Source organism: Chenopodium album, chromosome 7, assembly GCF_948465745.1.
Source record: "Chenopodium album chromosome 7, dcCheAlbu1.1, whole genome shotgun sequence".
Classification (NCBI taxonomy): domain Eukaryota; kingdom Viridiplantae; phylum Streptophyta; class Magnoliopsida; order Caryophyllales; family Amaranthaceae; genus Chenopodium; species Chenopodium album.
This window is the reverse complement of record NC_137840.1, coordinates 67,270,212-67,283,182: the sequence shown is the minus strand read 5'-3', so window position 1 is coordinate 67,283,182 and position 12,971 is coordinate 67,270,212. Positions and strand designations below refer to the sequence as shown.

At 33.6% G+C, this 12,971-nt stretch overlaps 1 protein-coding gene across 1 annotated transcript; it reads left to right on the top strand.

Moving 5' to 3' along the window:
• Positions 1-2,755: 2,755 nt before the first annotated feature.
• Positions 2,756-6,551, top strand: LOC145638147 (TPR repeat-containing thioredoxin TTL1-like). Its single transcript, XM_081689108.1, has 6 exons — positions 2,756-3,817; positions 3,905-4,100; positions 4,204-4,376; positions 4,465-5,003; positions 5,087-5,187; positions 5,949-6,551. Exons 1-6 carry the CDS (start codon positions 2,982-2,984, stop codon positions 6,099-6,101), a joined length of 1,998 nt encoding a protein of 665 aa, XP_081545234.1. The 5' UTR covers positions 2,756-2,981; the 3' UTR covers positions 6,102-6,551.
• The last annotated feature ends 6,420 nt before the right edge of the window (positions 6,552-12,971 follow it).

Genomic DNA, 12,971 nt, shown 5'->3' with positions numbered 1-12,971 from the left:
TTTATTTTTTTTGAAATAAAATTAAGTTTGTGATTTGTGAAGGATAATCTCATATAAAAGCCGCGTAATATAATTATTATGGGGTGATGCACATGAAATCATGAGTCATGATGTGAGCTTAAACATTCGTACATTATTGATCACTTGTGACTCTCTTAATAGCAAACTGCGGAGTATATAAAAAAACAAGTAGTTGGTTCAAAAGCTAAAAATCTAAAATTTACTATTCTAATGATAATTTAAATCAAGGAAATATCATTGGATGGTCGTAATTTCAAGACTAGATTTTCATTATTATATAGTGTAGTTGTCATTTCGAGTTTTCAACGAGATAAGGAATGATAGTTAAGTAATTAGAATTTAGTCAATCAAAAAACATCAATCAAGCTATAGAATATCTCCTACACAACCTCATTCCCAACACCATTGATTGCATTATTGTAGTTGAGATCAAAAGGTTTACACTTTTTTATTTTTTTATTTTTTTATTTTATTTTATTTTATTTTTTATTTTGTTGTTGTTGTTGTTAAAAGAGCCACAAGGACAAGTGATTAAAATCGATCTCCAAGATTAGATGAAAGCTCGATCTAACCATCTCTCGAGCTGCTTTACAATTATTAACTAAAGTAATACTACTACCAAATGGAAACTCAAACAAAATACTAAAGAGTACTCATGAAATTTAAGGATCATTCTTGATTTTTGATTTCATCGAGTTGTATGTAAATTATAGGTGTGCCTTTTTCAGCTGAATATCATTTGATAAAGTATATGTTATTCCTGAATTTAACATATCTAACCATTTTGAATTTATAATCATGAATTTAACTTATATGAACTCGTAGTTGTATTGTGAAATGAATTTTGGTCCCCGTCTATAAGAAAAAAAAAGGAAAATAAATAAATAAATAAATATTGATTTATGGTATCCCTTATTGTCTCTTAACTAAATAATCTGATATTACTAACCTTATGCAGAATTCCTTAGTCCTAAATCATATTTATATGGACCTATCTTATCGAAATAAATGAAGATATTTATAAGAACATAACATGCATGATTTAAGATTTCCAAATTAATTGGAAATAAGTAAATAACTTTGCCTAACTAATTCAACCTTGCTAACGTGACTTAAGAATATAAAACTGAAAATATTAAGTCAAATTAAACTGTAATTATACTATTAATGCTTATATGCAATTCTTAGAGTTGCATATAACATTACCTTTTTACGAAGTATGTGCATTTTTCATACAAAAAAATATATGTTATACTTGTACAATTATCATACTCTTACAGAATATAATACAAAGACCGTATAAAATTACGAGTAATACTTAGGAAAACGAGAATATTTTCACTTATAAGTACGTCAAATGTACAAGAAAATACTCAAGCACAACATCAGCCAACCTAATCAATCACACAAAAATGTGCACAACAAACATCAAAAAGCAGTATTATTCTTGACAAATTAAGTGAAACAATGAGGAAGTTGGTGGTCAAAAAATACACAAAATTCTGTCGTTTTAGTATAAACCCCATAATTTATCTGCCGGCACCGACTAAAGAAACCCTTCGTCATCACCTTAGCCGAAGCCCTCATTTTTGGGTTACATCGAGTGGTCCAAATTACTCTAATTAACTAATAAACGACCCTACTTCACTACAACTCTTTTTTATTAATTATTTAATTAATTAGCTAATTAATTAACAATTTTTCCTTTAATTCAAAAATATTTTACATGAAAAAAAAAATTATAAAGATAAAGAAAAAAATAATGAAAAGGAGAATGAATTGAATCCATTTGGTGAATATGGGATTAAAAAAAGTTAGCTAAAAATCAAAGCTAAATTATTGAGCTTCCTTAATTATTGGATTAAAGTTTCTTGTTGGTAGGATTACTTATCGTATTACTGATAATAGTCTACTGCTTAATTAATTTTACACCTGTTACAATTTTATTATAGAATAATTCACCTGATTAACAAAGTTTGTCATATTAAAGTTAGTAATCAAACTACTTGAAAATGAGTTGAATTAATTAATTATGTTCTTTGAGATTAGGTAAGTTTTATGTTTCTTTCACTATTTGTAGTTATGTTTTGACTATGATTGACGGGGTCTAAAAAATGAAAGTACAATTATTACTAACAAGGGATAAGTCATAGTAACTCATAACAAAATATGAAGGATTTTTTGACTAGTAATTTTCAAAGAGTTTAGAGGTATGTTTGTTTCACCATATATTTTGTGCTTGATTAATATTAGGATGCTATAAATTCGAGACGACTTATACCTTACAAACGTGTAAAAAGTGTGATCTATATTTCATTGCTTCAACATGAATCACAAGTAAGTTGTTTTTCACTAGGTTTTAACTGATTAATGTCATTACACACACAATTTATATATTACCTCCACCGTGAAATCATATTAATTAGGTTGTTGATGATGCCACATAAATTACGTGTTTGGCTCTATGTAATTAAGCTATGAACAATAAGAGTACTGTATTATAAACCAATTAAGCACTCCATTAAACAAAGGAAAGAGTGGATAAGTGTACTAAAAAGTAAACAAAGGCATACTTGGGGTAGTTTAGTACAAATAGTAACAATTTCTTAATAATTGTTTTAGTTTTGCTAATCTTTCAACAAACCCAAATAAATAATAATATATATTATTGTTTCTTTTTATTAAAATTAGTGGACATTTTTTTTATAAGAATCTTCCTCTTTCTCCCCTGAAATTAGGTAATAAAGTGGGTTCCTTGATTGCCACTCCAAATTGAAGTGAAGAATTTCTTAAGGCTATACATATAAGCCCCCCTTTTCCACTATCCTATAGGATAATCTTCAAAAACAATGCCCTTCTACTTGAAGTCATCTCTTTAATCATATTTTTCTCTCCTACCTTCCTATTTCATTAAATTACTGTTTTATTCACATTTTTTCTTACATCAGTCCTTCAGAAAAATGGCTACTTACATGGTTGAGTCGTCGTCTGACAGTGGCTGTGGCTTCATAGGGGGCTTATTTCAACGTCGTAGTCTTTGCTCTAGGAGGTCCTCGGTCCGTTCTCTGCCTTCGACTACAAACAGTAAGAATGTAACTGAGAAAACAGATCAGGGTAAGCCTGTTGAGGCTTCTGCTTCTGCTGCTGCTGTTAAATGCAGACCTGAAAATGTTGTGACAGAAAAATCAGTTACTCCAACTGTAAAGTCTAACGTGGCAAGTCCGAGGTGTTCGATTTCACATAATCATAATCAGAGTAGGAGACTTTCTGATGCTGCAAGAATCTCCACAACATCATCTTCCTCCTCTTCCGCTAACAGAATTCAGGAACGACAGTCGTCAGGTGATCAAAGCGAGGCTGGAACTCCACGAGCTCCTTCAGGGAACATACTGCAGTTGGCTCAAATCAATAGCCTGAAACAGAAGTGTGTTACTCCTAACAGTAACACCATTCTCAGCAAGACTTTGGAAATTAATAATGTTACTATGGGAAATATACTAAGGAGAAACAGTACTGATGAACCGCGGTTTCAGAGTTCACTCAGTAAATTAGATCCTGAGGAGTTAAAATCCTTGGGAAATGATAAGTATAAGCAGGGGAAATACGAGGAAGCTTTGGTGTTATATGATCAGGCTATAGCTATTGATTCTAGTGTAGCAGCCTATCGAAGCAACAAAAGTGCTGTTTTGACAGCCCTTGGCAGGCTCCTAGAGGCAGTTTTCGAGTGCAGGGAAGCTGTCAGAATCGATCCTTGTTATCAACGAGCTCATCATCGTCTTGCAGGACTTTACATAAGGTACTAATCATGTTATTGCATAGTTAAATTTCCCTGCTTATTTTGTTTCTCTGTATATGTTGATAATGACTTGTTTTGTTATGTAAGACTTGGGTATGCAGAGGAAGCGGTCCAACATTTTAGTCTTTCAGGAAGCATAGCGAGTATTGCTGATATAACTCAAGCCAAAGCTCTCGGAAAATGCCTCAGTAGGTGTAATGAAGCCAAGGAGCTCAAGGACTGGGGGACTTTGCTAAGGCAGACACATGATGCATTAGCTATCGGTGCTAATTCTTCGTTACAGGTGCCTAATTCAATCAAGCATATCATAATTGTTAGTTTTATACAGAAATTCTAGAGTTTAGGGGTTCTGACATTTGCCTTCCTTCCTGAATTTTGACAAGAAGATCTACGCGCTGCAAAGCCAAGCCTTGCTGAATCTCTTCAGGCACGACGAAGCCTATGCAGCTTTTAAGAGGGCACCTTATTTTGACATGGATCTTTACACTCGATTATTTGGTGAAACAAAAACTACTTTCTTGTACTTAATCAAAGCACAAATTTATATGTCAACAGGCAGGTCAGTGGAGTAACATTAGTTTTAGTTCTTAATGAAGTGCAAGGAGGTGAAATATGCTAAAGACTGTTAATTATTTTTTTTGGAGCAGGTTTGAAGACGCGATTACAGCAGCTCAAACAGCAGCACAACTCAACCCAAACGACAAGGAAGCAAGGAAAATGGTAATAAGAACACGGTCTGTGGCAGTAGCAAGGTCTAAGGGAAATAAGCTCTTCAAGGAGTTAAAGTTACAAGAGGCTTGCAGCATATACAGTGAAGGACTAGAGTATGATCCTTACAACTCAGTGCTTCTATGTAATAGAGCAGCTTGTCGGTCTAAGCTAGGCCAATTCGAGAAAGCAATGGAGGACTGTACTCTGGCACTGAACCTGCAGCCTTCTTACAGCAAGGCTAGGCTAAGACGCGCACATTGTAATGCAAAGATGGAAAGATGGGAAGCTTCGATACAAGATTATGAAATTTTGATCAGGGAAAAGCCAGGGGATGAGGAAGTAGGCCGAGCATTGTTTGAGGCTAAGGTTCAACTCAAAAAACAACGCGGTGAAGATGTCAAAGACATGAAGTTTGGGTCTGATGTGGTTTTAGTATCTAGCATTGAGTGTTTTAGACACTTGATCACTTCTCCAGGTAACTATACAACATCACCATAATCGCGTCACTATTTACTTGGCTAGATTACTGACTTGTGCACTCTGTATCGAAAATTATAGGAATGTCAGTGGTGCTGTTCTGCAGCAAATCTAACCAGGAAAAGGCAGTGACACACTTGGAACAAGTTTGTCTGAAATTTCCATCCATCAATTTCCTCAAGGTTTGTTTGGTTTAGCTAGCATTATTCAACATACATGTACATATTTTTCAAAGCATAGGCTAAAATATGGTCAATATGAATATATTTGTTTACATTCGAAGTACAAAAAACATGCTTGAAAATGATGTGATGTGAAAATTAATTATGTAAACAGGAAGGTATGTACTGTGTTTATTTAACTTGGACAACTCATTTGTCAAGGAATTTTTAGTCAACGCCTTGTCATTTAACATATTCAAGGCTTGCATTTAAAGCAACCAAATATTGCAAATTGTCTTAAATACTACAGAAGGAACAAAATAATATTCCTTATTTGGTAGGAGATGAATACTATATTTTGTTTGTTGCAAGTACATTGTAATTAGATGTGCCAAATGTATTGATTGGTCAGATCGATCGATTTTATTAAATTGGGTCATATATAGGTGATAAGTCAATTAGTTCGGGATTTGTCAAATTGGGTCCATTGGACTTACATTATTAACATGAATCAAACTATATTAGTCCTACATATGTTAAAGTCAGATCACCTTTGATCTAAGTAATCGGATACGAGTCAGTTTTGTCACATTTTATTGTATAAATTTTAAATTACATTGTTTATGAAAAACCAATCAATATAGTCCTACTCTCCTTCTCCTACATATGCCAAGGTCAGGTCACTTTTGTACAAGTAATCGAATATGGGTCAGTTTTGTCACACCTTAACGTGTAACTTTTAATTTGGAAGCTCTTACAATTATGTACATGTACACAATCAGGTGGAAGTACAAGATCACCCATACTTGGTAAAGTCAGAGGAAGTAACAAACATTCCTGCCTTCAAAATCTACAAGAATGGAACAAGAGTCAGAGACATACCAGGAAACAACCTTGAACTACTACAGAATTCAGTTAAATTGTACAGCAGCTGAAGATAGAACAGACAAATTACAAGACAAGAAAACAAACAGCAACATAAATTAATCAAAAATGGGGCGGCTCATTATTAGCCCCCACCTGAACAGTATTTCTGCCGTTTCAATCAATTCAAAGAAGATACTCAATCATATTATTACCGACATTCTTTAAGAATTATAAAAGATGGAAGCAAGCACAGCATTGCAGAAAATGAAGAACCCTACATGTTTGATTTTGATTTTGGCGAAATCTTGTATGAGTATGAGGCGTGCTTACAATAATTTATTGTAAGACCGAAGTGATTATATATAATATATTTAAAGAGTGATCCCTTTCTTGTTAGGGAGTACGTTTTTTTATTTTATTGCAGCATTCCTTGCCCAAGACTAATTAGTTGTTAGATGTAAGATATATTATTATCGTTTCTAAAGGTTAGATTTATCTATTATAGTAACAAAGTCCGATGAGGATATGAGAGACCGAGAGAATTTAGAAAGTGGGACATATATTGAAAAACATAAGTGAAAGTCTTCAAAGTATGTTATTATTGTAAGAAATAATGTCGTATTACTTGTAAGTGAGGTTTGTGTAAGAAAAAGTTTTGCCAAATTAAATGTTAAAAATGTAAAACAATAAAAAAGAGAATGGTATGAAATAGAAAGTATAATGAACAAAATAAATGGATAGACGTAAAAACCAAAGGAACAAAGTAAGCTCGAGGAATTGACCAAAAATCCAAGTGTTATTATGGCAAGGAAAGAAGACAAAATACCAATTGGTTGTTGGTGTAGTGGTGATTGAGACTACACTTGGTAGGGAGGACCCGTGTTCGATCCCCCGCAACAACAATCGGGAGGGGACTGGAACCTAACCACCCAGAACTGATCCCCGAATCCGGATTAGCCCAAAGGGTGAACCGGATGGAACACCAAAAAAAAAAAAAGGAAAGAAGACAAAATTAATTAATTAATTAATCAAGTTTAAAGGGAAATTAGTGATTTAGTGTGTAGGGAATTGTTGATTTGGTGGTCGGGGTTGCTTCTACTTTTCTTTTGTCCTACTTTTAACTGAAAATATAGCATATGAATTATTGATTTGGTAATAAGGATTTTGATAGATTTGTTTAGAGTAACAATAATGTTTAAATTTAACTATTAATTATCTTAAAGCACTTGTGTAGTGGGTTAGTTTTTCTTGTTAAAACATGGCTTTTTATAATTTTTTGTTTAGTGATAGCTTTTTAAAACAATTCTAATAAGGGTGTATCCGGACAAAATGCCAAATTATGAATGATTTATCAGAACTTTTGTTTAGCTATATAGTCATTGATGACCTATATTTTTTCTGTTTCATAAAGGGGAATCAGTTCCCTTATAATATACTTCCTCTCTAACCTACAACTTTTGTATTTCTATTAATTTTGATGTTTTTTTATGTGTCTTGTTTTATTGGCGTCATTAATGATAATTTTCAATGTACAACTAGTATAAGTGACAGATATTATAGTTTGTAGCATATTTAGGATATATTTTGTATGAGAGTGAAGGATAGCTCAACTAGTTAGAGTTTTCAACCCGATCTTGGGATCAATTCTCACCCTTGCCCTTGTGGCTCTTTAAATTCCAAAAAAAAAATTGTATGTATTTTGTATCCTTATCGTTACATATATATTGATTAACATGGTACACACTCCAATTTGAGGAGTTTTCCTAAAATCTAAAAATAAGGTATTGGGGTTAAATTTTAATTCATACGGATTATGTTCAATTTCAAGTTGATTTGGATTTTCTATTGTCAAATAACTAATTCATATTAGTCTACTTGCTTCAAATTGAATTGAGTTAATATAAATTGGATCAAATAGGTTGTTTACACATGTTTATTTAAAACTTTATGAATGCATATTCTTTTAATATCATTATTTAACACAAGTATATGTAATACTACATATGTTTTTTTGGTGTGAAGTTGTATAATGTAAAGAGCAAATAATGTAAGGTAAATTTGATCATTAATCTGAGTACCATCTTTCAATAAGATAGTTGATATCTACTAAAAATAAGTATTATTGTAGTAGGTGGTTAGATGAAAAAATGGCATGTTGTGACTGAATCTTTAAAATATAGTTTGATGCAAAGTTAATAATTGTATAAGGGAAAACACTCCAATAACACTCCAATAACAAAAAAATAACATCAAATTGAACATAATTGAATGATAAAGCCGAACTGCATTCAGGCCCAATAAATATATAAGGCAAAACACTCCGATAACACTCGTCCTAGCTGCTAAGTAGTCTGGCCCAACTTCACAATGGGCTTAGCTGATGAATATAAATTTTACAAACATTTCGAAAGACCATGGCCAAATGCATACTGTTCTCATTGACTGAATTGAGTTGAAATGAAATGAACTGAACTTATTAGAGCTGAACTGAATTGAATTGAATTGAAAATAATTTGATGAGAACAGGGCCTTATTCTAGTTATTTAAAATCTATTCACTTTTATTTATTTATTTATTTATTGAGGTTAAAGCCTAAAAGGTACCCAAAATCAAGTAAAAGTGACTCAATTTATGTTGTTAAGCCTTAATCATCATATTTATAGAAGGTTCGAAGGCAAATATGAAAAAGCCCATTTTATCTCCTTGATAAACAAAGGATAAACGAATTTTGTTTATCAAATAACAAAACGGTAAATAAATCAACAATTTGGCCTAGTCATCATTGCATATTTATAAACAAATCAACTATTGTGGGGTCCATTTTCTAGTCATCATGGTATATTGGTATGATTATTTTGAGTCACCATTTTTAGTGAAAAGTTGTTGATTTATTTACAGTATTATCATTTAATATAAATATCATATAACTAATATATAAAGCTAAACTTTTAGCCAGACGACGAGATAACGACACTTGGCATTCCAACTTTTCGCCAAGTGTCGCGCCACGTAGGGTAGAGTTATAAAAAAGTTAATTTAGAATTGTATTTTCAATCAAATTTGGATAGAATTTTAGGATAAAATTATTAATTTAGAGTTTTATTTTCGATAAAGTAACAATATTTCAAATGTACAATTTAAATTATAATTTATTAAAAAAAAAAATTATAACACTCATAAATTATCATATAAATTTATTTTTTGTATCATATTATTTTTTTTGGAGCGAAGGAATTAGCTCAAAATGCACCACATCCATTATTTATAATATATTCTAATCAATTAAAACAATATACTTTATTATTTCAGGTTACGGGTCAAGAAATGTTTTTCACCAATATTATTATTAGTCATTACATGCCTACTATATAGTTTAAATCATCACAAAAACACATCAATTCCTAACTAATTTTGTATCAATGATATGTTTTAAAATTTGACATATAGTTAAAAATTTATCTTAAAATTCAATAAACAACCCGGGCATCGCACGGGCACAAAACTAGTATTTTATAAATATATTCTATTTTGAGTTTAGCGATTGAACTTATTCCGTATTTTATAGCTCTTTTATTTTGTCTATAATATTAATCTTTAAAAAAAAAAGGTTGAAAAAAATATCTACAATTTATTTTTTTTTTTTTTTTTTGGTGCGAAGGAGGGGCAAAAAAAACCCCGGCCGGTAGAAAAAAAAAATCTACAATTTATAATACTCCATATTAATCTTTCAAACAAACTAGGTATCTATAAACAAACTAGATTAAAAGCTAATACAATGATATAATTGTTGCCGTGGACTAACCCGTCCACTTTTTAATTTGTACGTTCTCAAAGAGTAGTTCAAGGAGTGGCCGCATGTAGCTCATGGCTAGCTGCAAGCAGGCTATGGGGAAATTTGATTTATGTAATGCATGTACTAAGGGGTCGTTTGGTTGTGGGTAATCAGGAAAGGGAATGGGAATCAACTGGCTCGATTCCCTTTATTGATGTTTGTTTTGCACTTTCTTTCATTTCCTTTCCCCTCTTCATTACCCCAAATCCCTCTAAGTTCATTCCCCACCCCCTAGACTTTTCCATTCCATTCCCGGCCTAGCCACCACCACATCACCACCTTCCTACCTCCACACACCACCGAGAAAACCCAACCACTGTACTACCCACGATTCGCCGCCTCTCCGACGACCTCCGACGATTCTCCCCTCCCCGTAAAACTCTCTTCTCCTCACGCAAAAACATCCCAACCCCTAGATTTCCCTCCCTCTCCCCGAAAAACCACCGTCCGATAGGGTTTCGAGGGTGGGGGAGGGTCGGACGGTGGTTTTTCGGGGAGAAGGAGGGATTTCTAGGGGTGGGATGTTACTAGGGCTTTTTTGGGTTGGTTTTTGGGGGAAGTGGTCGCTGCGTGAGGCCGGAGAAGGGCGGCGAAGGTGAGGCGACCGACGGTGTAGGTGCGGCCGGTGGTTTGGTGGACGAATGGCGGCTAGAAAAGGTGGAAAGGGAATGAATTAGGTGGTTGTGTGGTGGTTGTGTGGTGGTGGGATGATGGGTTTGTTTCCCTTGGTTTTGAAAACAAACAACATAGAGAAAATTGGGTATTTTCATTCCATTCTCTTCCATTCCCTTTGTTCATTCCATTCTGTTTACCCTGGGTGAACCAAACGGCCCCTAATTGTTGATTTGATAACCTCCACCATATTATATGGATGATTATGTATGGTTAAACTCAACACTCTTTAGTTGTTATTCTGATTTTTATTTTGAGGTTACATCCAAATCATTGAAAGGTTACAACGTGTGACCTCTTAATTTGAAATTTACACTAAAAACTTAGCCCTTCAATTATTATGTTTGACTCACGAGTATTTTAGACAAATTAAAAACTAATAAGTTCATACAAATTAAGTTTGACTAAGGGCGTATTCGGCAAAATATAGCCATGAAAGTAGCGGTTACTTGTAATTATAGTTGTTAGCTGTGTATGTAACTGCTAGCTGTCAACAAGTTGTTAGCTGTGTATGTAACTGTTAGCTGTCAACAAGTTGTTAGCTGTAAAGATAGATAATTTAAGTATGAGTGTTCGGTAAAATAATACACTAGTAGAAAAATACAATAAGGCACCCCCATAAAGGCACCGGTTCAGGCCAAACCGGTGTCCTAAACCGGCCCAAATTTGGGCGCAATTTTACACAAATATAAAAGGCACCGGTTCAGACCAAACAGGTGCCAAAAATAAAAAGGGCACCGGTTTGAACCGGTGCCATTTGAACCGGTGCCTTAATTTAAAAAAAAAAACCGCTTAAACTTTCTTTCTTCTTCCTTCTCTCTTTCGTTCTTATTCACTGTTTCATTCAAATTCCAGCCCTAAAGCGCAACTCTCCATTTTCGTTCTCCATTTTCAGGCCACCACCATTCATTCGTTCTCTCTCTTCGCCCCTTCTCCTTCCTCGGTATTCCAGTCTCCAGGTCCGGCGACCGGCGACGCCGCGACGGCTAGTCAGTAGTCACCCTAACCCCTCTTCAATTCGCCTTTTTGTTGAAGCTTGAAGTTCCTCTTTTTGCTCAGTTACGGTCTCATACCTCACCCATTCACGACCCAATTTCTTCTCGGCGGCAAGTCGGCCTCCAAGGCAGCAAGGCTCCAACTCCTCCAACGCTCCAAAGCCTCCAACCGTAGGTCCCCTTCTTTCCTTTCTCTTTTAATTTGTTTCAAACTTTCAATAAGGTTCCGTTTTTTGTTGGTTAGAATTTGAGATTTTGAGTATGAAATTATGAATTAAATTATGAATTGAAATATTGAATAATTGAATTCATTAAGGTTGCTTTTGGAAACAAGGAATTCATTTCAAATACTTGAATTGAATTTCTGGAATTGAAAATGTGAATTTCAAATTCTAAATCTTTGTTTGGGAAACATAAGAATTTCAAATATAGTAATTCAAATTCTATGGGTAATCTATAGTGTCGTCCCAATACTACTCAATTGTCCATGCAAAAGACCCAAAGCTAGCAAACCAGCAAATTTTTTTTTTTTTCTAAAACAGCAAAGCAGCAACATTTAAATTGATAATGATAATTAAAAAAAAATAACCTTAAATTGTGTAAATATGCAGGAAATTAACCCTGCGTTAACAATTGATAACAATTAATTAGAAGATGTTAAAATAAAATTGGGCAAAGAATCGTTAATTATGATCGAAAAACAAAAGAGGAGTGAAGCATCTCAATTTCTTTTTCATCAAAATAAATTAAATTGCAGGTTTTTTACAAAAATGCAAAGAAAAATAAAGATAATAAATGACATACACGTTAAAAAAAAAAAAGGAAAAAGTTTGAGGAAGCACTTTCAAGCTAAGCTTGTTTTCTACCTTTAATGGTGGCTGAGAGGAGGAGAGAAAGTCAGGGATAGTAGTTTTTTGGATTTGAAATGACAGCCTATGGGAATGGATTTCAAATTCTATGGGCTAAACATAAATTGATAAAGGCTAGAATTTGGATCAAATTCAAATGCAATTACATGAGATTCCCAAACATGTGAATTGGGCTAAATGCATCATTTCAAATGAAATGTCTAATACCAAACATACCATAATTGAATTGAAGATTTGAAGTAATGAAGTATAATGTTGTTGTTTGCCTGTTTATATAATAATTGAATTGATCCAATTGTTGATGAATTTAACTTGCTTCTTTCCTCTTTTTGCTATGTTGAACTGCCTTACTCACTTACTGCCCAGTTTAATTTCTAATTTTTTTTTAATCCACCGCAGCGCTGCCTCCACCATTGCGCACCACCGCTGCTTCCTCCACTACTAGGGTCGTCCTCCTAGCTGCTGCCCTCCTTGTCTCCTCCTAGCTGCTGCCCTCCTTGTCTCCTTCCATTCAAGGTTTCTTTTTAATTTTTTTTTTTACATTATTTTCCAATTATATAATTATATATA